The sequence below is a fragment of the Microtus pennsylvanicus genome, chromosome 11 (assembly GCF_037038515.1).
Source record: "Microtus pennsylvanicus isolate mMicPen1 chromosome 11, mMicPen1.hap1, whole genome shotgun sequence".
NCBI lineage: Eukaryota > Metazoa > Chordata > Mammalia > Rodentia > Cricetidae > Microtus > Microtus pennsylvanicus.
The window spans coordinates 24,941,396-24,967,466 of record NC_134589.1 but is presented as its reverse complement, the minus strand read 5'-3'; the positions used below and the strand labels follow the sequence as shown (position 1 = coordinate 24,967,466).

The 26,071-nt window shown below is 41.2% G+C and overlaps 1 protein-coding gene across 1 annotated transcript in view; it reads right to left on the bottom strand.

The window, feature by feature from the left end:
• The window catches only part of Npepps (aminopeptidase puromycin sensitive), a 91,183-nt gene extending 65,456 nt beyond the window's left edge, over positions 1-25,727 (bottom strand). Inside the window, exons 1-2 of the mRNA XM_075990921.1 lie at positions 25,347-25,727; positions 8,710-8,794 (exon numbers count right to left, since the gene is read on the bottom strand). Coding sequence (XP_075847036.1) covers positions 8,710-8,794; positions 25,347-25,601 — 340 coding nt within the window. The 5' untranslated portion in view covers positions 25,602-25,727. The remainder of the gene's footprint in view (positions 1-8,709; positions 8,795-25,346) is intronic.
• Between the last annotated feature and the right edge of the window lie 344 nt (positions 25,728-26,071).

The window sequence follows — 26,071 nt, the reverse complement described above, 5'->3', positions numbered from 1 at the left end:
TCAGCCCACTAATAACATTCTCAAGAGATCTAGTTTAAGACATAGATGAAAATAAGTTATAAACACTATTTGAAGAAACATTTCTTTTTTTTTTTTTTTGGTTTTTTCGAGACAGGGTTTCTCTGTGGCTTTGGAGCCTGTCCTGGAACTAGCTCTGTAGACCAGGCTGGTCTCGAACTCACAGAGATCCGCCTGTCTCTGCCTCCCAAGTGCTGGGATTACAGGCGTGCGCCACCACCGCCCGGCTTGTTTTTAATGTTTTAAAGGCTCAGTCTTTGAAATTTTTTTCCTGACTTTATTAACTTCCTCTTAAAGTCAAAGAAAAGCATATGTATGCAAGCTTGCCAAATTTAATTTAACCTAAATATCAGCAATTTACCAGGGGTGCAGTGCAAACTTATTTTTTTTAATATTTATTTATTTATTATTTATACAATATTCTGTCAGTGTATATGCCTGCAGGCCAGAAGAGGGCACCAGACCCCATTACAGATGGTTGTGAGCCACCATGTGGTTGCTGGGAATTGAACTCAGGACCTTTGGAAGAGCAGGCAATGCTCCTAACCTCTGAGCCATCTCTCCAGCCCGCAGTGCAAACTTATAACCTCAGCTTGAGCAGTTGATGTGGAAGGGATCACACCTGAGATCAGCCAGGGCTACAGAGCAAGCTCTAGACCAACCTAGAATACATAACAAGATTCTATCTCAAAAAATAAATTTAATAAATACAACACCAATGGACTGGAGAAATGGCTCAGAGGTTAAGGGTACTGGCTGCTCTTCCAGAGGCCTTGAGTTCAATTCCCAGCAACCACATGGTGGATCACAAACATCAATAATGAGATCTGATGCCTCTTTCTGGTGTGCAAACAGGCAGAACACTGTACACATGATAAATAAATACAACACCAATACACATAATGCCTATCAATCTTTTACATATCACTAAAAAATAGAATCAATTTCACTACAGCATGTTATTAATTATGTAATGCATTCTTATTTCTGAACTTTTTTCTTTTGAGATAAGATTTCTTTGTGTAACCTTGACTGTCCTATAACTAGCTGCTCTGTAGACCAGGCTGGCCTCAAACTCACAGAGATCCACCTGCCTCTGCCTCCTGAGTGCTGGGACTATAGGCATGTGCCATCACTGCCTGTGGTAAGTTTTAGAACAATTTTTAAAAATATATCTTTATTTATTTATTATGTATACAGTGGTCTGCCTGCATGTATGTTTGGATACTAGAGGAGAACACCAGATCACATTATAGATCCACTAGCGTGAACACAGTACTGAAGAAGAATCAAGTGAGGACTACATCAACCATCTATAAGACTTACTACAAAGCTATGGCAATGAAGGCAGTGCAATTCTGGTGAGAGAATAAAAAAATAGACAAGAAAAGAACCCAAAAAGAGACAAACACAAATAAACTCAACCAATCTTTTGACAAGGGGACAGCAATGTATAGAGAAAGGGCAGTCTCCTCAACAGATCACTGAACTAAACGTCCACATACAATAAGGCAAACGTTTATATCCTCCATAACAACTTAAATTGGACCATACATAGAAAGAAAAGTTAAAATTATGAAACTCCCAGAATGAAACAGACAAAAACCAAGATGACTTAAGTATGGTGATGACTTTTTATCTATAACAACAAAGGCATGAATCCATGAAATAAATGACTGATAAGCTAAACTTAACTAAAATTAAGCAACTGCTTTGCAAAAGACAGTAAAAATGGAACGATAAGTCACAAAATGGGAGAAACGTTAGCAGAAGACCTATCTGACAAGAGTATTATCTAAAATATACAAGGAACTCTAAAAAATCAACAATAACAGAGCTTGAGAGAGTACACCTGTGATCCCTGCACTGAGAGTCTGAGGCAAAAGATTCTGAATTTAAGGCCAGCCTTAACTATGTAGTGAGAATATCTGAAGGAAAAAAAAAGTCAAAAAAAAAAAACAAACAAAAACAAAAACGGAAGGGGACCAGCAAACTGCAAAAACCCAAAAAAATTATATATATAGTACACTCCTGTAATCCCAGTACTTGAGACCAATGTGAGACCAATCTAAGTGAGATCCTATTCCTTATCATTACTATGAAAGAAAGAAGGAAAGAAAGAAAGAAAGAAAGAAAGAAAGAAAGAAAGAAAGGATGATTCAAGCCTGTAGTTCCAGCTACTTAAGGGGTCAAAGTAGACACTGGCACTGTAGCTCGGTGGTGGGGTTCCAATTAAATATGTGCAAGATACTGGGTCAGATCCCCAGCAAGACAGAGAGCTAAACCAAAGAAGAGATAGCAAATAAGCCTATGAAAAGAATATGCACACCATCCATCATCACAGAAATTCAAATGAAAACCAACACACTCATAATGTCCAAACTCCAGAACACCAAATTCTAGTAAGGCAATAGAGCAATAGAATTTATTTGAATCCTTCCCTGCTGACAAAACAGCCACTTTGGAGGTAGAAGTTGCTTACAAACTGAATGGCCTGGGCATAGTATCACATACCTCCAATTCTAGCACTCGTGAGGTACAAACAAGCAGGAGGATCAGGAATTCAAGATCATCCTTGGCTACATATTCAAGGCCAGTCTCAGTTACATTAGAATCTGCCTCAGAAAGAATCTGGATGAGACTTAATACTTTGTACCATATGATCTAGCAATTATACTCCTTGGTATTTATACAAAAGGTCTAAGAACTGTAGTTTGAGAGTCTGTCCTGGAACTAGCTCTGGTAGACCACTGTCCTCGAACTCAGAGATCCGCCTGCCTCTACCTCCTGAGTGTTGGGATTAAAGGTGTGCGCCACCACCGCCCAGCTTTTTAACATTATTTTCAGGTGGCAGCATGCTAATACACACATCACCTTCTACCTTGTGAGCTCAGGAGAGCTAACTCAAGTCATGAGGTTGGGGGTGTGGCCTTTATCCACTGAGCCGTCTTGCCAGCCTTGAAATCTTGGTATCTATAGTATCACAGAGACAACAATGGCAAATAAATTCAAACAACTTAGTTAATATGTTTCATTGTAATATAATACAGTTTATGCTAATTTCACCGAAAGTCTATATGCCCTTAAGGTTGTGCCAGGAATGGCAGAACACACTTGTATTTGTAGCACTTGGCAAGTTGAAGCAGAAGGATCTCAACTTCAAGGCCAGTCTGAACTATACACAATGAGTTGACAGCAAGCCTGAGCTATGGAGGACCTGCATCATAAATTAAATAAACAAACCTCTTTTTTACTCCCTTTTAATCGGATGGCTTATGCTCACATCTTGTACTGAGGTCCAAATGATGAAGAAGATGCAGAATATTCCAGTTCCTTGGAATCAGTTCCCAGGACTCTTTCAGAAGTTCCAAGTTTTAACCAAGTTCAATGTGGCCTTCAGAAATGTTTTATTTGGAGATGGGAATGCATCTTGGTTCTAGAGCACCTGCCTAACATTCACAAAGCCCTAAGATCCAGCTTTAACTGGATTTATTCATTAATAAATAAATACTTTAAAAAAACATTTAAAGAAATCTTTTGTTTGAGCAGGTCTCTTTTGACTTTTTGTTTGCTTGAACTAGGTCTCAACCATGTAGTCTGGGTGGGCCTCAAATTTGTGACCTTATGCCTCACTAGCCTGAGTGCTGAGAGTAGAGGTGTGGCTTTCAGAAGTGCTTTGTTGTTGTTGTTCTTGTTTTATTTGAATACATGTATTTTTAATTGTTTGACTTATCTTTTTTGTTTGTTTGTTTGTTTTGTTTTTTCGAGACAGGGTTTCTCTGCAGCTTTGGAGCCTGTCCTGGAACTAGCTCTGTAGACCAGGCTGGTCTCGAACTCACAGAGTTCTCTGCCTCTGCCTCCCGAGTGCTGGGATTAAAGGCGTGTGCCACCATTGCCCGGCTGTTTGACTTATCTTATTAGGCTGGGAATCTATTACCTGGAGCCTCATGAATGCTGGGCAACCACTGAAGCACTTGACTGTATCTACAAACCTTGAACATGTTTTTATGAGATAGGCATTCTTTTTACTTTAGCCTCTGTCCCAATATATTTTCCTAATCCCAACCCAATTTAGTCATTTTTTAAAATATTTTTTATTTATTATGTATACAATATTCTGTCTGTGTGTATATGCCTGTAGGCCAGAAGAGGGCACCAGACCTCATTACAGATGGTTTTGTGGTTGCTGGGAACTGAACTCAGGACCTTTGGAAGAGCAGGCAGTGCTCTTAATCGCTGAGCCAACTCTCCAGCCCTAGTCATTTTCTTATCGCTGAGCCAACTCTCCAGCCCTAGTCATTTTCTTATTTGTCTGACTGCACAGTAACTCTGACCGAAGGCCCTAACACCTACATCTCTGTCCTAGAACTAAAGTTACACTCAAGTTCCTTTCCACTGAAAATGTCTTTATGAAATTCTCCATCACATTAATACATATGTTTTAGAGATAGTCATATTGCTTTTATTTTCAGTCTTCCCATCTTAAGGGCCGCATAAGTTTTTAGAATAATGACATTAAATAAGCCTACTTCAAAGAGATGGTGGCTAGTGTTATTTATACATATATACATAATTATATGAAAGAATATACATTACTAAAAGATAGACAAGAGCTTATAGTCAAGTGGAAAGAACCATTACTTTTTGTCAAGTTAGCAATTTGTTCTGATAATGTATTTGGCAATATTCTTTTGTTACCTTAAACACACGCACACTTCCATAAGCACACATTCAAATACACAAATATACTTCAACAATGTAATTTAGGTCCTTATGTAGATAAGCCAACATGAAGCTGGTAAATCTGGAATTATGTACTAGAGCTTTGTATGAAGACACTTCAGCAGGGGCGATCCTTTCTCACACACTAACGCTGAAAGCAGATATTAGATAGGATACACCTGGCACAAAATTTTCCAATGATCATTTCCTATGTGGCTTTACTCAAGCTGTCTATTAAGGATAAATTAAAAGACTCTTTACCTGTCAGGACCTGAGTTCAGGCACTCAAGAGTTTCGTATTTCTCTTGCAGAAGCTGATGACAATACTAATCCCTGAACTGTGTAGGGAGGTGCATTCCTTGCACTGGCTTAAGTGCTAATGATTTCACCAACCCTTGAAGTGCAGAACAGTAAAAAAACAGTTTTCAGCAGTTTTCGCTTACTAGTTTCTCATTTAAAAAAATATATTACAAAGTAAGATCTCAAATAGTTTCTTAAAATAAACCATGCCTAAAAGACAATGCCTTAGTGTCTAATAGTCTCTCAGGATTAATGCATATATCACAAGATGGCCTCTTCACCCATTAAAACTTTCTACTGCAGCAATTTCAGGGCTTCAAATACTTTTCTAGTTGGTTTTAACCCTAAAGCATCAAAATTTAGCGGCTCCTGATATTTGAAACAAAATGTTGAATTTTTTGTTTGTTTGATTTTTGAGACAAGGTCTCACTGTGTAGCCCTGGCTGACCTGGAACTCAGAGATCCACCTGCCTCTGCCTGCAGTGCTGGGATATCAATCTTGCATAAGGTAATAAGTATTCATGGGTGCATGATGTGATCAGCTAAGTTAAAATGTTCCCTGTTACCAGTAGATAGCTCTGAAAAGAACTGGGTCGAATTTATAACCACCAGTTTCTAAAGGGACAACATACCATACTCACCTATAATATAAAAACCATAAAATGCTACTAGGTCCAAGAGCAAAAATTAAATTGTATGTGACTGTGTGTGTGTGTGTGTGTGTGAAGGTCAAATCTATTCCTGCTGCTTATACAATCTTTAAAATATCGAATCAAAATTACTATTTTACAGGATAGGCTCCAAAGCTACAGAGAAACCCTGTCTTGTAAAACCAAAATTAATTAATTAATTAATTAACTAACTAATTAAATTACCCTTTTGCAAATTACATTCTAAAAATCAAACAAGCTTCCCTGGGTTTCCCCTAATATTATAAGAGAAAAGGATTGGGAAATGTGTCTTAGCTAGTTCTGAAGGAAAATTTTGTTGTTGGTTTTGTTTTTAGACACAGGGTTACTCTGTGTAGCCCTGGCTGTCCTGGAACTCACTCTAGTTCTGAAGGAAAATTTTGTTGTTGGTTTTGTTTTTAGACACAGGGTTACTCTGTGTAGCCCTGGCTGTCCTGGAACTCACTCTACAGACCAAGCTGGCTCTGCCTGCCTCTGCCTCCTAAATGTTCCTAGTGCTGGGATTAAAGGCATGTGCCACCAACCAGTGGAAAATATTTTAAGTATCTAAAAAATGGTAATGTTTTATCTAAATCTCTCTATAAATTCTCTTTCCTTAAATGTGTACTGCTTTCCTGACTCCGTGAGAGCAATAACTAAGGTTGCACAAAGTGTAGGCAGCTCATTGCCAATTTAGCACCATGCAGTTGTGCACACTCAGAACCTTTTAAATTCCCGAACCCTTTCCTGCAGTTTGGTAAGGAAGTGTCTGTTCTTAGTTTTTTTGTTTGTTCATTTGTTTCTTTTTGGGTTTTAGAGACAGGATCTCTCTGTGTAGCCAGCCCTAGCTGTTCTGGAACTTGCTCTGTAGAACAGGCTGACTTGGAACTCAGATATACATATGCCCTTTTTTTAAAATTTATTTATTTATTTATTATATATACAATGTTCTGTCTGTGTGCATGTCTGCAGGCCAGAAGAGGGCACCAGACCTCTTTACAGATGGTTGTGAGCCACCATGTGGTTGCCGGGAATTGAACTCAGGACCTTTGGAAGAACAGGCAATGCCCTTAACCACTGAGCCATCTCTCCAGCCCCCCCATATGCCTTGTTTTTTAAGTAAGCTAAAACTAGACCTGCCTAGATACCTCATTAAAATCCTACACTGACTTAAATTTCCTCTAACTGAAAGCTAGCCTTGATTTAACTGTCTCAAGTGGTTTCCATTTTTCCAAAGACGTGAAGAAATTGATCATTCTCTTATTTGACAGGCAATTTTTTAAAAACTGGCTCTTGTTCAAGTCCATTTGTAAAATCTTTTTCTAAACTTAAAATGTAGCAGTTCAACATCACAAACTAAACTCCTGAGCATAACCTAACTGCAGCAACAGGACAGGCCACCTCTTCTACCCCATCTTCCTACTGACAAGACATCTTAGGAAAGTCAAGACACAAATGCCAGACCTTAAAATAAACCTGTATGGCCAGGCGGTGGTGGCGCACGCCTTTAATCCCAGCACTCGGGAGGCAGAGGCAGGTGGATCTCTGTGACTTGAGGGCAGCTTGGTCTACAAGAGCTAGTTCTAAACCGGGCAGTGGTGGCGCACGCCTTTAATCCCAGCACTCGGGAGGCAGAGGCAGGCGGATCTCTGAGAGTTCGAGACCAGCCTGGTCTACAAGAGCTAGTTCCAGGACAGGCTCCAAAACCACAGAGAAACCCTGTCTCGAAAAAAACAAACAAAAAATAAATAAATAAGCCTGTATGATTTTTTTTTCAGCACATGGTAAAGCAGAAGAGAAGAATAAAAAAATAGGAATTTTTCAAAATATCAGTAATTTATTCTATGTCAAATAAGATTTTTCTGTAAGTAACTAAAAAAATAATCTGACAAGAAATGTTAAACACTAAAGTAAAAAGCAATTTGGCTCCATTCACCTTATGTGGGAATAAGATCTGAACCCCAAACCTATTATAACCTTACTTAAAATTACAACATCTACAATAGTTCTCATTTAAAGATGCTAATTGGGTACCCACAAAAATACACCGTGCTTGTTTTTTAACATCCTCATGAACAACATCAATATCTAGCTTCTAACCTTAACACTTGGCCTCATGAAGCAAGTATTTTTTTCAGTTATAAGATTTACTATCTCGGGGCTGGAGAAATGGCTCAGTGGTTAAGAGCACTGACTGCTCTTCCAGAGGACCCGGGTTCAATTCCCAGCACCCACATGGCAGCTCACAACTGTCTGAAGATCCAGTTGCAGGGGATCTGACACCTTCACACCAATGCACATAAAATAAAGTTAAATAAACCATAAAAAATATTTAAAAAAAAAAAAGATTTACTATCTCAATTAAACCTACAGTTCAAGGTGATGGGGTCTTTTAAGAAAAATACACATAAAAAATAAGATCCTTTGATAAAACTTTCATGTTCAAAGTATTTATTTATTCACGCCTGGAGGTGGTGGCACAGGCCTTTAATCTCAGCGGCAGGCAGATCTTTGAGTTTGAGACCAGTCTGATCTACAGAGTCAGTTCCAGGACAACCAGGGCTACACAAAGAAACCCTGTCTCAAGAAAAAAAACAAATCAGCTTTGTTATTCTTGTTATTATATTCATTTTACATTATAAAAATGTAATTCCCCAGGATAACAACAAGTTGTTTCAAGTAAAATTTAAATTCTGACCCTTCACTTATAATACACAATACAATAGTAGATAATACTATTTAAATATTCCCATAAACAACTAACAAACTTGCTTTGCTTTCCTTTGTTCTATTATTTTTTGAGACAGAATCTCATCACATAGAACAGGTTAGCCAGAAACATGTAGCTCTCTTGCCTCAGCCCTCATCCTGGGATAACAGATATGCACTACCATGCCTGGCTCATGCTAAACTAATCAGCACTGAAGTCTCTATTTGAAAGTATAAGTCATTCACTCTCTGTCTCTCCACATACCAAATTAAAATGGAAGTCAGGTCTTACCTTCATCTCCTTCTGGTGCATATGAAGCTGTAATAATGTCAATATCAGCGCAATTCATCACAATCTGATTGGTTGCCTGCCTTACCTAACAAGAAAAAAAAAGTTATTATCAGAAAAAGCATAAAAATACGTTCACCTTCAACCTGGGCTAATGTTTCATCCAATTTTTTAAAACTTATACAATAGTAAAATAAGTTGTTTTAATACTTCCAAGCAACTCACATATTCTAAATTATATTAAAAGCAATAATACATGTTTAAATTTTTCATACTATATTTTTTGGCGAGGGGAGTGTTCGAGACAGGGTTTCTCTGTGTAACAGCCCTAACTATCCTGGAACTTGCTTTGTAGATCAGACTGGCCTCGAACTCACAGAGATCCACCTGCCTCTGTTTCCCAAGTGCTGGGATTAAAAGCGTGTACCACCACTGCCCAGCTAAGTTTTTCATTCTATTTAAACATCTTATCAATAAATAAAATCTTTTATACCTACATCTTTATTTTTATTTTATTTTATTATTTTTATTTATTTATTTTTAGTTTTTTCGAGACAGGGTTTCTCTGTAGCTTTGGAGCCTGTCCTAGCACTAGCTCTTGTAGATCAGGCTGGCCTCAAACTCACAGAGATCCACCTGCCTCTGCCTCCCAATTTTAAAAAAAAAATCAAAAAGATTCATTTTAATATTAGGGGTTGGAGAGAGGCTCACCATTAATAGAGGAAGGCCAGAGTTTAGTTCCCAACATCCACATCAGGAAGTACCCCCACCCATCTGTCCCCCCAAACACACACAAACATTAAAAAAATAAATCTTTAAGAAGTTGAGCTAAGGGGACTGGAGAGATGGCTCAGTGGTTAAGAGTACTGGTTGCTCTTCAAGAGGTCCTGAGTTCAATTCCCAGCAACCACATGGTGGCTTACAACCATCTGTAATAAAATCTGGTGCCCTCTTCTAGCTTGGAATAAATAAAGATATCTTAAAAAAAAAAAAAAAAACAGGTTGACCCAAAGTCCAGTCCTCTGAAGAGCAGGGATCATTCTTAACCACTGAGCCAAATCTCCAGTCTCCTAAACCTTAGTCACTAACTGAATTTTAATTTCAAGAAAAAAATTGATTTTTTTTTTAATTTTTATTTCTTTTGATGGCGTTCTGCCTGCATGTATATCTGTATGAAGGTGTCAGATCTTCTGGAACCAAAGTTACAGACAGTTGTGAGCTGCCACGTGGGTGCTGGGAATTGAACCGGGGTCCTCTGGAAGAGCAGCCAGTGAGTACTCTTAATCGCTGAGCCAATCCGCCCCTCAAGAAAAATTTAATACGAAAACCTTTCTTATATATTACACTAGTTACATACTATATCAGCACACTGAAGCCATGAGGGTTTCCTCGAGACTAAACTATGATATATACAAAAAAAAAAACTCATAAAATAGGGGCTGGAGAGAAGACTCAGTGGTTAAGGCCACTGGCTGTTCTTCCAGAGGATGGTGTTTTAGTTCCCAGCACCCACCCAGCAACTCACAACTGACTGTAACTCCTCCAATCCTAAGAGATCCAAACCCTCTTCTGGTCTGTCTTATGCATGAAAATGGGACACATACATGCAGGAAAAACACCTATATACAATAAAAAAATTTTCTTTAGTTTAGATTTTTCTTTTCTCAAGGAAACATTTGAAATGTAAAAGACACGATGGCTTATGACTTACCATCAATATTAGTATCAATCTATCTTATTTGTGTTAGATTTAAAGGTGGGGAGGGTTCAAGATTAGCTCAATTGTAGAGCACTTGCCTAGAAGCACAGGGTCCTGAGTTCAGTCATCAGATTGGGGGGATGGTTACTCCTTATCCTTGAACAACAGCCTAAAAATATTAAATGGAAAGTTCCAAAAACTATTTGTTTTGTGATACTACGGCCTTATATTTGACAAGCACTCTCTACCATTTAGATAAATCCTGAGTCTGAACAATTCTTAAATCTTAAATTGTACACCTAAGGGGCTGAAGAGATGGCTCAGAGGTCAAGAGCACTGGCTGCTCTTCCAGAGGTCCTGAGTTCAATTCCCAGCAATCACATGGTGGCTCACAACAATCGATAATGAAATCTGGTGCCTTCTTCTGGCCTGAAGGCATACATGCAGGCAGAATGCTGTGCACATAATAGATAGATAAAACAGACAGATAGATAAATGGTACACTTAAGGTAGGTAGTGTCTGATGTCTATAATCACAGTACTTGGGCAAATAAGGCAGAAGGTACAAAAGTTACAGACCAATTTAGGCTCTATATACAGACACTTCAAGGCTAGCCTGAACAACACAGCCAGACTGCCTTTCTTTAAAAAAAAAAAAAAAAAGGTGCTGGTGGTACACTCCTTTAATCCCAGCACTCTGGAGGCAAATCTCAGTGAGTTTGAGGCCAACCTGGTCTACAGAGTGAGTTCCAGGACAGCTAGGGCAAAGAAAATCTGTCTCAAAAAAAACCAAAAAGAAGAAAAAAAAAAAAACAAAGTGGCTCACAACCATCTATAACTCCAGTTCCAGGGGATATGAAGCCCTCTTCTGAAGTCTGTAGGCACCAGGCATGCCTACATACTGCAAAACCACACATAGCAGGCAAAAACACCACCACACACATAAAACAAAAAGAAAAAAGAAATACAAAGTTTCAATAAAATAAAATCTAAAAATAAAAAGAATTACTTTTTAAAAAATTACACAGCTTAGCATAAAATCTCCTGTCAAGGAATCCTTTGTCTAGTTTAGACAGACTATAATCCCACTTACAGCTAGTCATAACCTTAGAAATTCAGGTTCTCAGATGACTGTTAGAGACATCCAACTGTTTATGACTGTAGAGACATCCAAGTGTTTGTGTCCAACTATTATTTTACTTAACAATGGCCCAAAGGTACAAAGATAGTAATATAAAGCTTGTTCTTCCATTAAAGAACAAGCTAGGTATGGCAGCACACACTTAATCTCAGCACTTGGGAAGCAGAGACATGTGGATCTTTGAATTCAAGATCAACCTAGTCTACAGAGGTCCAGGTCAGCCAGGGCTACACAGAGAGAAACCCTGACTTCAAAACAACAACAAGCCTGACGGTGGTGGCAATGCCTTTAATCCCAGCACGCAGGAGGCAGAGGCAGGTGAATCCCTGTGAGTCTGAAGCCAGCCTGGTCTACAAGAGCTAGTTCCAGGACAGCTAGGGCTGTTACACAGGTAAACCCTGTGTAGAAAAACAAAAACAAAAAAAAAAAAAAAAGAAGAAAAGAACAACAAAAAAAGGAAAACAGAATAGTTCTTATACCATGTGGCAACACTCTAAAACATATAGGAAAGCCATAAGATATGCTCCTATGACTTCAGGTATCCAAATGCGTGTGTATTTATTTCAGCCTCCCCTGAAATTATAGGTGTACTTTACCACACCTGGAATGATCTAATTAATTTGAATTACTTTGCAGTGTTCCTATGATTAAAACAGTTATTTATCCAGATGCTTCCAAAAGAAGTTTATTTCTATTTTTAAAAAAACATTGCTTTGCTACTTGTTTATATGTTACATATAAACAAGATAGTGCTATAATAAACATCTTGGTCTCGAGTTTTCTTGTGCACATGCAGAAGTTTTTCTTTTTCTTTTTCTTTTTAAATATTTATTTATTATGTATACAATATTCTGTCTGTGTGTATTCCTGCAGGCCAGAAGAGGGCACCAGACCCCATTACAGATGGTCGTGAGCCACCATGTGGTTGCTGGGAATTGAACTCAGGACCTTTGGAAGAGCAGGCAATGCTCTTAACCACTGAGCCATCTCTCCAGCCCCATGCAGAAGTTTTTCAGAGAAAAAAAAAAACAAATGATAATTTTTCTGGACTGCATGATGCGTGTGTGTGTGTGTGTATAATATTACCAAGACTCGACAAATTCCCTTCAGAGTAGCTCCAACTGACACTCCACTGCACAAAGAGTAAAGAAATTCAGTACCCTCTAAACCACTTAAAATGTCTGATAATCTGGTAAATATTAAATGGCATTCTATGGTTTTAATTATAATCTCCCAAATTACATACTCTGGTTATTAAACACATCTTGCATTTCCCCCTGGAAATTTCTTGTTTAAACTGTTATCCCTTGAATATAGAGTCCTTATTTCAAGTTCCTACACACATACACACACAGAGTTTATAAAAGTTCCTGTTTCAAAACAAAAATGTCACATCATTTTAATTTTTTTTAATACCAATAGTCCTTCTCCTTGTATTTCATCAGAACATATGCAATCAGGAGCCAGGCAGTGGTGGCGCACGCCTTTAATCCCAGCACTCGGGAGGCAGAGGCAGGCGGATCTCTGTGAGTTCGAGGCCAGCCTGGTCTACAAGAGCTAGTTCCAGGACAGGAACCAAAAGCTACAGAGAAACCCTGTCTCGAAAATCAAAAAAAAAGAAAAAAAACATACGCAATCAGTAACAAAACCTTTATGCCCAACTGATCATAGGAAAAAAGAAAACTTCTGCCTATTCATAAGCAAAATTAAAGAAGAGGAGTGTGAGCCATGCACGTAATCACAGTACTGAGAAAGCAAAGCTAGGAGGGTAACCAACCAGGGTCACAAAACAAGACCTTGTCTCAAAAAAACCAAAAAGGTGGCTGAGGATGGCTCAGTAGGTAAAGACTCCTGCTGCCAACCCTAACAACCTGAATCTGAACCCCAGGACTTCTATATACATACCACGGCATCCCCAAACCATCCCCCACAAATAATAAATGAATGTAACTTTATTAGAAAAAAGAAATGCAGGGGGAAAGAGACCTTAACTGTAGTTTGCTCCAAAGACAGAACTGGAAGAATATTTTTCCAAGTCTAAAGACTATGCCAACAAAATAACTTGCTTTAGGAGCTGGAGATAAAGATCACTCAGTGGTTAAGAGCACTGACTGTTCTTCCAGAGGACCCAGGTTCAATTGCCAGCACCCACACGGCAGCTAACAACTACATAAAATAAAGATAATATATTATTATTATATATATATTTTTGGGTTTTTCTAGACAGGGTTTCTCTGTGGCTTTGGAACCTGTCCTGGAACTAGCTCTGTAGACCAGGCTGGTCTCGAACTCACGGAGATCCGCCTGCCTCTGCCTCCCGAGTGCTGGGATTAAAGGCGTGCGCCACCACCGCCCGGTTAATTATTTTTTAAAAAAACGGAGTTGGTTGCTGGTCTTAATCCTCATCTAGGCAATCATTACTGTCATGCATCAACACAGACAGTGAATTTTCACGGCAGCCAGTCATCTGATCTAACAAGGTCAACATAACTGCATTACTTTACATTCCCAAATCACATTTAGCTTAAAATGTTCATTTACTTTAGAAAGCATTGTGTACAATAACTAATTACCAGTATTTTCTCATTCCTCCTGTGTTTAGGGAAAATCTACCTGCTTATACTAATAAACCAAGCTATTTGTTACTTAACAGCTACTTTTTCTTTTCAGGTTACTGACATTTTTAAAAGTCAGAGGAAAAACAACATGTGCCTTAAAAATAGAACTCAACAGCCAGGCAGTGGTGGTGCACACTTTTAATCCCAGTACTGGGGGAAGGGACAGAAGCAGGCAGATCTCTGTCATTTCAAGGCTAGCCTGGTCTACAAAAGCTAGTTCCAGGACAGCACCAAAGCAACACAAGAGAAACCCTGCCTCAAAAAACCAAAGAAACAACAACAACAACAAAAACAGAACTCCATTAAACCATTTAAATATTAGTCAATATCACTTCACCTCCCCCAAAACAGTAACACCCTAGACAGGAAGCCAACAAAGAGAACTCTTAAAAACTGTGATAAGAGGAGCTGGAGAGTTGGTCCAGTGGTTAAGAGTCCTTGTCTTCTAGAAGTACTTAGTTCAATTCCCAGCAACCATCTGTAATGAGATCTGGTGCCCTTTTCTGGCCTGCAGACAGACAGGCAGGCAAAATGCTGTATACATGACAAATAAATAAGTCTTTAGAAAAAACTGTGATAAGAATGCTGAACTGTGGTGGGGTTTGGGTGGAGGATTGTTTTCTTTAAGGGACTAGGCACCAGGAGTTTGACCATGCACCAGTGAGTACATGAGCAACACAAACTGAACTTTTTTTGGGGGGGGGGGATCACAAAGGTAGAGGGAGTGAGAGAAGTGAATCTAGGAGGACTGGGAAGTGAGTGTGCTCAGCATTTATTATATGAAATTCCCAAATAATCAATAAAAATATTATTTTAAAAAGTCATTTTTTGTCCCTTATTAGAGATGCATTTAAAAAGGCAACCAAAAATAGGATAATCCACAAAAAGTGACTTTGTATTTACTTTGTAAATAACAACCACTTTAAAGGATATTGTGTACACACACACATACCCCAAAGTCACTGTATTCTCATATAATTCAAAAAGCAGCATTCACCCAACAGTATATAAAGTACCCAGTCGGTACCTGATTTAAAATTTAAGAACTCTGTGCTGTATCATATAGTTTTAGGGGTGCCAGCACAAATGTTCTACTCAACAGAGATAATTTAAAATATGCATGTAGACACAGGCATATGTCCTAATTTTAAGACAATACAAAGTCATCTTTCCAACAGCAAGAACCGGATGATAATAATAGCATGTTACCTCTCATTTATTGACACCATCATGTTAGTAAATATTTCTGTGTTCTACTATTAAAAACAAAAATGCTGCCTGGTGATGGTGGCACACACTTTTTATCCCAGCACTTGGGAAGCAAAGGCAGGAGGATCTCTGAGAGTCAGCCTGGTCTACAGAGTGAGTTCCAGGACAGCTTGGGAGACACAGAGAAACCCATTTAGAAAAGAAAAAACTGAAAAAAGACTAAAAACTGAAGCAGAAAAACAAGAGCAATAGAGAGATGACTTTGCAGTAAAGAGCATTATTGATCTTGCAGAGGATCTGAATGTGGTTCCCAGTACCCACAACCATTCCTAACTCTTCCAGAGGATCTGATACCCTCTCTCTTGACTTCCATTCATAATTCTTGTTTCAAGGAGTCTGATGTCCCTTTTTGCTCTCTTTTTGTCTGTGTGTGTGTGTTTCGAGACTGGGTTTCTCTGTGTAACAGTCCTGACTGTCCTGGAACTTGCTTTGTACAGCAGAATGGCCTCAAACTCACTACGATCTACCTGCCTCTGCCTCCCAAGTGCTAGGATCAAAGCATGCAACAACAACACCCAGCCACCTCTCTCTCTCTCTCTCTCTTTTTTTTTAAGATTAATTTTATGTCCGTGATGACAGGTTCATAAGTTGGTTAGAAAGCTGTAATTTTGTCTTCTTTGGGTTGGCTTCTGTTTTGTTTTCTTTCTCCCCCTTTTTTTCTTTATCTTTTATAAAGGCAATTTACTAGACCTAGCAAGGATCCTTCAGTTAGATAAATTTGTTTTATGAAAAACAAAAACAAAAACAAAAAAAAGATTAATTTTAAAAATTTTATTTATGTATTTTATGTATGGTGTTCTAGTTGGCATGTGTGCCTGCATGACAGAAGAGAGAATCAGACAGAAGATGACACCAGACCCCATCACAGATGGCTGTAAGTCATCATGTGGGTGCTGGGAATTGAACTGAGGACCTCTGGAAGAGCAGCCAGTGCTCTTTACTGATGAGCCATCTCTTCTCCAGCCACCCTGATGCCCTCTTGACCTCCATGGGCACGAAGCACACATGCAATGCACTCACACGCACGCACACGCACACAAATAAAAAAGAGCAACAGGTATAATTTAAATGAATTTCAGCACTAAAACTACCAATTTCTAACTTTAAAAAGGGAAATGCTTAAGTTGGCCTACAAATTGTGCTAATAAACTCACTTTCAATTCTTCTATTTAATGCCATAAAAGAGTAGAATATCATTTCTTAGTTTTAATACAGACTGTACTTAAGATGAACATAAATGGCTGTACTAAAGCAGCATGGTCCTTGGTAACAATCATACAGTGGGAGATTCCCAGGCGCTACACAGGTAGCAAGTGTACACAATTTTTCCTGACAGCCTTCTCTGCAATGAAGTTATAAGCTACATCCACCAGGTCCTTGCTGTTGGTTGGGAAGATGGATTTGTATTGTGCTATCATCAGATGCATAGTAAATACATTTTGCATTTAGTAAGACTCAATAGTTTTTTTTTCCTAGCTGCCAAATCCAGATAAACTAATAAAGGAAAATGTCCAATGCTATAATCACAAACACAATCATTTGGAAGTCTGAAACACTTTCCCTAATAAGTGACTCCACTGTTAAAACTTTGCAATAATTTTTGCCTTGGTGGAACAGAACTATAATTTCTCAAGTCAATGAGAAGCAAATTATCAGTAAATTTGAAAAGAGCAAGTCAAAGGAAATCAAGTAAGTACTTTTTCAGTGTGTGTGTGTATGGTTTGTTGTTTTAGTTTTTTGCTTTTTTTTTTTGGTATGATTGTTTTGTACCTCAGGATGACCTCCAACTCACTGTCTCTACCTCCAAAATTTATGATTACAAGCATGTACCACCACTCCTAGTCATCAGTAAACATCATTAATATGTATGTGTTTAAATACACAGAATATTAACATTACTACTTTTTTAAAGACTTTATTTATTTAATGTGTACAAGTGCTCTATCTGAATTTACAACTTTATGCCAGAAGAGGGTATCAGATCACACCACTGATAGTTGTGAGCACCATGTGGTTTCTGGTAATCGAACTCAGGTAATGTGGAAGAGCAGCCAGAGCATCTCTCCAGCCCTTGTGACTATAAACGATAAAGTTAAAACTGTATAGAGACACATTAAGTATCTCTAAGTAGGCAACAGAAATTACCTTTGAGCATGGTGAGACAAGGAAATGAATTGTAGGGGTATTCATGACTATCCCCACCCTTTCAGACAGTCTACGTAGCTCTGTCTCCTGGAACTTTCTATGTAGATCAGGTAAGCCTTGAGCTCAGAGATCTGCCTGCCCCTGCCTCCCAAATGCCAGGATTAAAGATATGTGCCACTATCCAGATTTTTATTTTGGGGGGGGGGTGTCCAGGAGGGTAGGATCTCATGTAGCCCGGACTAGTCTTGAACTCACTGTACAGACGAGGATGGCCTTAAACTTCTGATCCTCCTGTCATTACCTTCCAAGTACCAAGCTTTCCTGGTGGTGCTAGGGAGCCTATGTATGCTAGAAAAGTACTCTTATTTAATGAGTGGCAACCCCAGTCCTATCTCTAACCTTTTCCAAAAAGTAGTATGAACAGTCTGAAGCAATGAGGCAAAATACTGAATCTAAGTATGTTATTTCTATATTTCTAAAACATTTCATAATTTAAAATAAAAACTCAAGAGATTACAAATTACCAAAAGGAATAAACAAACAAAACAAAAATTAAAAAAAAAAACCACAAGCCGGGCGGTGGTGGTGCACGCCTTTAATCCCAGCACTTGGGAGGCAGAGGCAGGCGGATCTCTGTGAGTTCGAGACCAGCCTAGTTCCAGGACAGGCTCCAAAACCACAGAGAAACCCTGTCTCGAAAAACCAAAAAAAAAAAAAAAACCCCACAGGTTCATACATTGTTCCGAAGAAATTTCTAAAATCTGGGAAGCTAAGCTCAGTTAGCAACACAACAGTTATCAGAAGGCTCAGTTCTTTGACACTGACTCACACAGATTAGAACAGATTTACTGTACAACAAAACAGGCTCATTTATGTAACAAAGTTCAAAGAAGCTTCATAGATAACTTGCTACTCAAGACCACATTTACCCAGGCTATATTAGACATTGATAATCTAGAACCAGGAAGTTAAAACAAAACAAAAAAGGTGTGTACACAATGCCAGAATAGATAATACAAAGTCCATACACTAAAGCTCATACCGTTTACTTACAAGAGAATCCATCAAACTCTTACTTAGAAACTCATGTTTAGGCTCAAACAAGCTGGCCTGACTCACTACATAAGACGTCTCTAGCTCAAGTTCAATAAAACAGAAGAGAGGACAAAGTACACAATAAGCATTGTAACAAGACACAATCCACAGTGAGCAATATGCCAAGAGCAGGGAACACACAAAGCAACTTTAAAGGACAGGTACTAAATTAATGAATTATATAGTGCACAGTCAGAGATAACTTCTGTAAGTATTCTAGCAACAATGAAAGATGCTCAGAATGATCCAGTATTTCAAAAAGGGGAAAAAATAGTTTGAATTATAAAGCTTAAATAAACATTTCCCCAATTCAGTGAATAAAGTTTAAATGTTTCAAATATAAATTTGATTTATATGGAAAATTCACTACAGAATTCAATACTAACTTCAACTTCAGACAAAAGCTTAATACATAAAAGTTGTATTTTGAGGAGTTATGTAGCTGGGGACTATGCATTAAGTTCCTACACAGACTAAATCCTCTACTACCCAGCTGTGATTTCTTTGCTTTTTTTTTAAGAGATTTATTTATTTATTATGCATATAATGTGCTGCTGGCATGTATGCCTACATGCCAGAAGAGGGCACCAGATCTCATTACAAATGGTTGTAAGCCACCACGTGGGTGCTGGGAATTGAACTCAGGTCATCTGGAAGAGCAGCCAGTGCTCTTAATCTCTGAGCCATCTCTCCAGCCCCCTTCTTTGCTTGCTTGCTTGCTTGCTTGCTTGCTTTTCTTTTTCTTTTTCTTTTTTTTTTTTTTGGTTTTTCGAGACAGGGTTTCTCTGTAGCTTTAGAGGTTGTCCTGGAACTAGCTCTTGTAGACCAGGCTGGCCTGGAACTCACAGCGATTCACCTACCTCTGCCTCCCGAGTGCTGGGATTAAAGGCGTGCGCCACCACCACCCGGCTTTTTCTTTCTTCCTTCCTTCCTTCCTTTCTTTCTTTCTTTCTTTCTTTCTTTCTTTCTTTCTTTCTTTTTCAAGACAAGGTTTCTCTGTAGCTTTGGAGTCTGTCCTGGAGCTACCTTTTACAGACCAGACTTGCCTCGAACTCACAGAAATCCGCCTGCCTCTGCCTACCAAGTGCTGGGATTAAAGGCATGCGCCACCACCACCCAGTTTTGGGGGGTTTTTTTTTTTTGCTTTTTTTCTTTATCTCTTTCTTTTTCTTTCTTTTGTGTGTCAGTCAGTCTGTCTGTCTCTGTCTTTCGTTTTGTTTTTGTTTTGTTTTGTTTTTTCAAGACAGGGTTTCTCTGTGGTTTTGGAGCCTGTCCTGGAACTAGCTCTTGTAGACCAGGCTGGTCTCGAACTCACAGAAATCCGCCTGTCTCTGCCTCCTGAGTGCTGGGATTAAAGGTGTGCGCCACCACCGCCCGGCTGTCTCTGTCTTTCTAGACAGGGTGTCACTATGCATTCCTGGCTGACTTGAAACTGGTCTTGAACCTGTAGTAATTAACCCTCCTGCCCCCTAAGGGTTAAAATTGTAAGGCCCACTTTAGAGTCTTATATTTCTAATTTTATAGATACATTTTTTAAAAGCTAAACATAAAATGTGAGCAAATTTATTGCCCTCTGTGATGGTTTGAATAAGAATGGCCCCCTAGACTTGTGTTTGAATGCTTGGCCCATAAGGAATAGGCACTACCAAGCCAAGCGCTATGGCCTTGTTGGAGAGGGTGTGGTTTTGTTGGAGGAGGTGTGTCACTGGTAGAGGGCTTTGAGGTCTCAGAAGCTCAAGGGAGGCCTAGAGTAGCATTCTCTTCCTGCTGCTTTAGGGTCAAGATATAGAACTCTCAGCTCCTTCTCCAGCACCATGGCCGCTTGAATGCCACCATGCTACCAGCCATGACAACAATGGACTAAACCTCCTTTGCCGGGTGGTGGTGATGCACTTTAATCCCAGCACTCAGGAGGCAGAGGCAGGTGGATCCCTGTGAGTTGGAACCCAGTTTGATCTACAGAGCAAGTTCCAGGACAGGCTCCAAAGCGACAGAGAAACCCTGTCTCGAAAAACCAAAAAAAAAAAAAAAAAAAAAAAAAAATTCACTGGGATCATGATGTCTCATCACAGCAATAGGAACTCTAAAACACCATCTTCTAAACTTTGTTTACTTGCTGGGTATTGAACATAGGCCCTTGAAGCATACATTCTTATCACAAATTTAAGATCAATTAATGAGTTAGCATAATAGTAATTATTAATTTTGTTGGTTTTTAAAAAAATTTTAAAAAACTGTCACCCATGATTACAGAAAAAAGTATGAAAAATTTGGGCACAAATTTTCATAACAAAGGGCTAACAATAACATTCACTTAGATGGCAAGCTTTTAGGCCTGCCAAACCAAACCCGTATCTGTAACTCTCCTCTTACTGCCAATGTAGTCATTTTGTTGGTAGAGCCCAGAGACTTTATGAGTATATTCCGATTTCTGGGCTGATACAGATAAAGTATTTCCACAGGAGAGTGTCCAACTCTTGTTCTAGCCACTCAACCAAGGACTGCAGTCACACTCACATAAGCCTAGAATACAATTTAATTAATCACCAATAAAGGCAGATTAGATTTTGAAATTTCTGCAGACATCTATTGATCCAAGATATCCAATGTAAAAGTGAAATGAGGGACTGGAAAGATGGCCCAGTAGTTAGAAGCACTGCTGCTCTTCCGGGAGACCCATGTTCAATTCCCAGCACCCACATGGTAGCTCACAACTACCCTCATATAGACACACATACAAGCAAAACACCAATGCATACTTAAAAAACAAAAACAGTTACCTATAAAAGTGGAAAATAAAATGAAATTAACTTATAAGACCTAAAAATTGCTCTAGCCCATAAAACGTTTTCAGAGCCTGCTGAAGTTGAGCACAGTGGCTCATGCTTATAATCCTAGTGCTCCAAAAGGCAAAAGGACTCATGAGCTTTTGAAGGGGGCCAGGAATGCACAGTTGAGTTCCAAGTCAGGCTGAGCCACACATAGAGTGAAGCCTCGTTCCAAAAACACAACAATCAGCAAAGGTGTCATGAGCCAGGCAGTGGTGGTGCACACTTTTAATCACAGCACTAGGGGGGCAGAGGCAGGTGGATCTTTAAATTCTAGGCCAACCTAGTCTACACAGCAAGTTCCAGGACAGCCAGTGCTACAGAGAACCCGTCTTGAAAAAAACAAAGAGGCAGGAGGATCTCTGTGAGTTCAAAGCCAACCTGGTCACAACTAGTTATACAGAGAAACCTCATGGGGAGGGGGGAAGAAAAGTCATCTATGTAAAAGAAAATTTTGTTGTTGTTATTATTATTGTTTTGTTTTTCAAGTCAGTATTTCCTGTCCTAGAAATTAGCTCTGTAGACCAGGCTGTCTTTAAACTCATAGAAATCTGCCTGCCTCTTTCTCCTTAGTCCTAGGACTAAACAAAAATTGTAAAAGACAATTTTGACAGCATTACGCAGTCTGATTCTTTTCACTTTCACAGGAGTTCAACACCTGAAGTCAGGTTAAAAATCCACCAAGTTTCTAATATGTAACCTGTACAAATACTCTGCCACAAAATTTTGCAACTCTAAACAACTAGGACAACCAAGCAACTTGCCACACTCTGCAATATGATATCAACTGTTAAGAAAATGACCTCATGTCATTAATCAACCTAAAGTTTAGAATATTTTAAATTTCCACAATGGATCACCTAATGCTACATCTTAAACATACAGCTTCAATTTTGTGGATCTAGTTGCTTTAACTACTATTAATGTCACTTACACTTCCAAAAGGACAATTAAAAAGTCCACTCAAGCCTTTAATCCCAGCACTCGGGAGGCAGAGGCAGAGGGATCTCTGTGAGTTCGAGACCAGCCTGGTCTACAAGAGCTAGTTCCAGGACAGGCTCCAAAGCCACAGAGAAACCCTGTCTCGAAAAACCAAAAAAAAAGAAAAAGAAAAAAAAGTCCACTCATCCCTTATTCAACTTGCTAAGATTCACTATCACCCCATCTTTGTGTTGCCACCTACCCTTAAATGAATTACCTGGGGTCAGGGGTGGAGGGAGAGGACTGAAGGCCAAGAAGATGGCTCAGTGGGTAACAGCATTTACTGCCAAGACTCTTTGACTTGAGTTTGATCCCAGAGCACACACTGTGAAAAGACAGAACTCCCAAAAGTTGTCCGATGACCTGTACAGGCACACCATGTCACCCAAGTGTGCACACAGACATACACATTCACAGGTAAACACACAAGATAAATAAACGAGGGAAATGTTTTGTTAATTCTTTATGAAGTCTCTTCTATTAAAAAGATCCACTTATTTCCTTGTAGCAAATCACCAAAAGGCAGACACAATGGTGTTCACCTAGAATCTACTCTGGAGGCTGAGGTATGGGATAGTTGACTTCAAGGCCAGGCTGGACAACTAGATCTCCAACTCAAAGCAATTACTAAGTCCTACTGATGGCTAACAGACAGCCTTGGGTCTCCCAATGGCAAAAATCAATCATCCACACATTGTCATCTCTTTAGAGAAGTAGAATGGGGTAAAAGAGATTGCTATGGAAGCAAAACAACCTGAGTTAAGAGCCCAAGATCCCACAGTGAAAGGATAAAGATGCCAAAAGTTGTCCTCCAACCACACATGCCATTTCAGCTCCCACACATCCCCACCTACTCCCAAACACATTTTTAAAGGGGGGGGGCAGCATGTCGCTGCTTGCTGTTCTAACACTTCAATAAAACAATAACAAGCACACAAACCTGTACTATTTTTCTCTCTCAAACTTCTTCACTCAATACGTACACCCTCCAGAACTATGAACTCAGGGTAACTTTTTCGGGGGTGGGAGGCTCTGAGATAAGTCTCTCAATATAACAGTCCTGTCCTGGAACTCACTCTGTAGACCAGGCTGACCTCGAACTCAGAGATCCACCTGCCTCTGCCTTCCCAGGGCTGGGATTAAAGGTGTGCTCCATCACTGCTCAACTTTTTTTTTTGGATTTTCGAGACAGGGTTTCTCTGTAGCTTTTGGTTCCTGTCAACTTTTTAAACGTTAGTCTTTTCACGAAATTCGAACTCATCCAAAGCTAGGTCCTTTTTCCAAAGGTTTGCCAAGCCACAGGACACTACTTCTATCTGCCCCCCTGCCAATATACACCAAACTGAAGTCACTTGGCATAAATCCGAGCTTCCTAAAACACCGCTTTCAAGTCATTTAGACCTAACATGCACTCATCGTGATTTATAGTCTTGATAGGAAAATTGTAAATCATCTCATTTTCGCAAAAGTTCTGCCTTTTGATGCTGCTTTCAAACCAATGCCCCAAATCTAACAGTATATATTTTTTACAATTTATTTATTTATTTACTTTATTCTATGTGCATTGTGTTTTGTCTGTGTGAGGCGGTTGGATCCTGGAGTTACCGACTGTTGTGAACAACTGTGAGTTGTGGGTGCTGGGAATTGAACCCGAGTCCTCTGGAAGAGCCATCTCTCCAGCCCCTAACAGTATACTTGTAAGCCCTGCACTTTTACACCAATTTTCAAACTGTGTATCATGCTTTCCTGGCTCTCAATGCACGAGCACTAGTCTGCATTTCTCTCACTTCATTGCAACACACACCCTCATCCTTCAGGTTGAGGCCTACTGGCCTAGCTTCCTCCAGCACTCCTGCTGCCCCCCCCCCCCGGCTGGGGTAGGAAAATAAAACGGAACCAACTCTATTTACCACCATTGCTTTCGCAGATAGTTATTAAACCGCTCGTAATTTTCAGCTCCGATTTCATCGACCACATCATGCACCATGGTATCTATCATAAATGTCCGTCTGGGACCTTTATGGGCCATGTACACTAATGGTCTCCAAAATCAAACAATACTGCCAGATAATGCTTCGGGGAGGAGGGAGGAGAGTATGATTCACCAAAAACTGCCAAGAAGAGTAATGGAATATTTTCACCAGCAGCAGGCTAAGACTGAGCGCTTTCTTTAAGAGGAAGGGACTGCTAAACCACCAGCACTGCAGCCGTAAATCCACCAGCTTCAAAGGTTTCGCGAGCAAAAGGGATTGGGAACGCGGAGCCAGGGTCCCCCGGCAGCTTCTCCGGAGGTTAGGGGAGAACAAAGTCACCGCTGCACTGTCATTTGAGGGGAAGGGGGAGGGGGGCGGATCATCCTGGAAACCCGGCCCCTGGGCAGGATCAGGCCCAGAGAACTCGGGGAGGCTGCCTGGGATTAACATTCTCGTTCCACACCCCCCCCCACGCTCCCCTCCTCGCCTGATGACCGCCCCTTCCAATCTAACCCCGAAGGGGCGAAAGGACAATCGGACCAGAACCAAGTCCGCCAGGCTGGGACCGAGCAGGCACTCTGAGCCCCCTACCAGTTCCCCACCCCCCACCCAGCCTCTCGCGGAGCTCGGGGCCCGGAAGGCGGGGACTCAGGGCGCCGCACACAGGTGTGCGGGCCCCCGAGGGGCGCAGCGCCCTCCGCCCGCAGGCTCCCGCGTTGCGGTCCCCGCCCGGGCAGGCCCAGCACGCCGGCCTCGAGGGGCGCGCCGCAGCCGCCTCCCGCCCGGTCCCGCGGCCCACGCGCCCAGTCCGCCCCGGCTTCCAGCCCAGCCCGCGGGCGCGGCCTAACTGCTCGCCCGCTGATCGCCGCCGGCGCCCGGGGGTCTCCGTACCTGGGCGGCGGCCTCCAGCTTGCCCTCGAAGGTGAAGTCCAGCAAGTCGGGCTTGAGGCAGAGGCTGTAGTTGATGGGCGACACCTCGGCGGGCAGCCGCTCGAAGGGCCGCTTCTCCGGCATCGCGGCGAGGCCCAGGCTGTGGAGGCGGCGGCGGCGAGAGGAGCGGCTGAGGAGGAGAAGGAGGGGAGGAGGCGGAGGGCCGAGGAGGAGCAGGCGGCGAGCGAGGGAGGGGGCGGCGGCTGCCAGCCACATCCACCGGGGCGCGGGCGACCGCCTGCCGAGAGCCGCCGGGAAGGCTGGGGCGGGGGACGGACAGACCCAGCGGGCTCCTGGGCCGGGCGGGCGGCGGTGCGGGCGGGAGGGCTGGCGGGCGGGCGGGCTGCCTACGGGGAAGGGGGCGGAGGGGAGGGCAGGGGAGGAGGGCAGGGAGGGAGGCGGCGGCGTGCGCGGCCCCGCGGGGCGGGCGCGCCCCCGCCGAGGGCGCGCGCCGGGGGCGGGGCGGGACAGCGAGGGCGCGGCCGACTGACGGGAAGGCGCGACGCGGCTCCGCTCGCTGCACCTGTCGGCGCCGCTGGGCCAGTTGCAGGAGCGAGCCGTGAAGGGCGTGGAGGAGCTCCTGAGGTGCTGTGGGAAATGGAAGCCTCCGCAGCGGTCAGTTCAGCCCGGGTGACGTGTGGAAACAGCCATTGTGCCTCAGCGGAACAGTCCTGACCTGAGGCTCT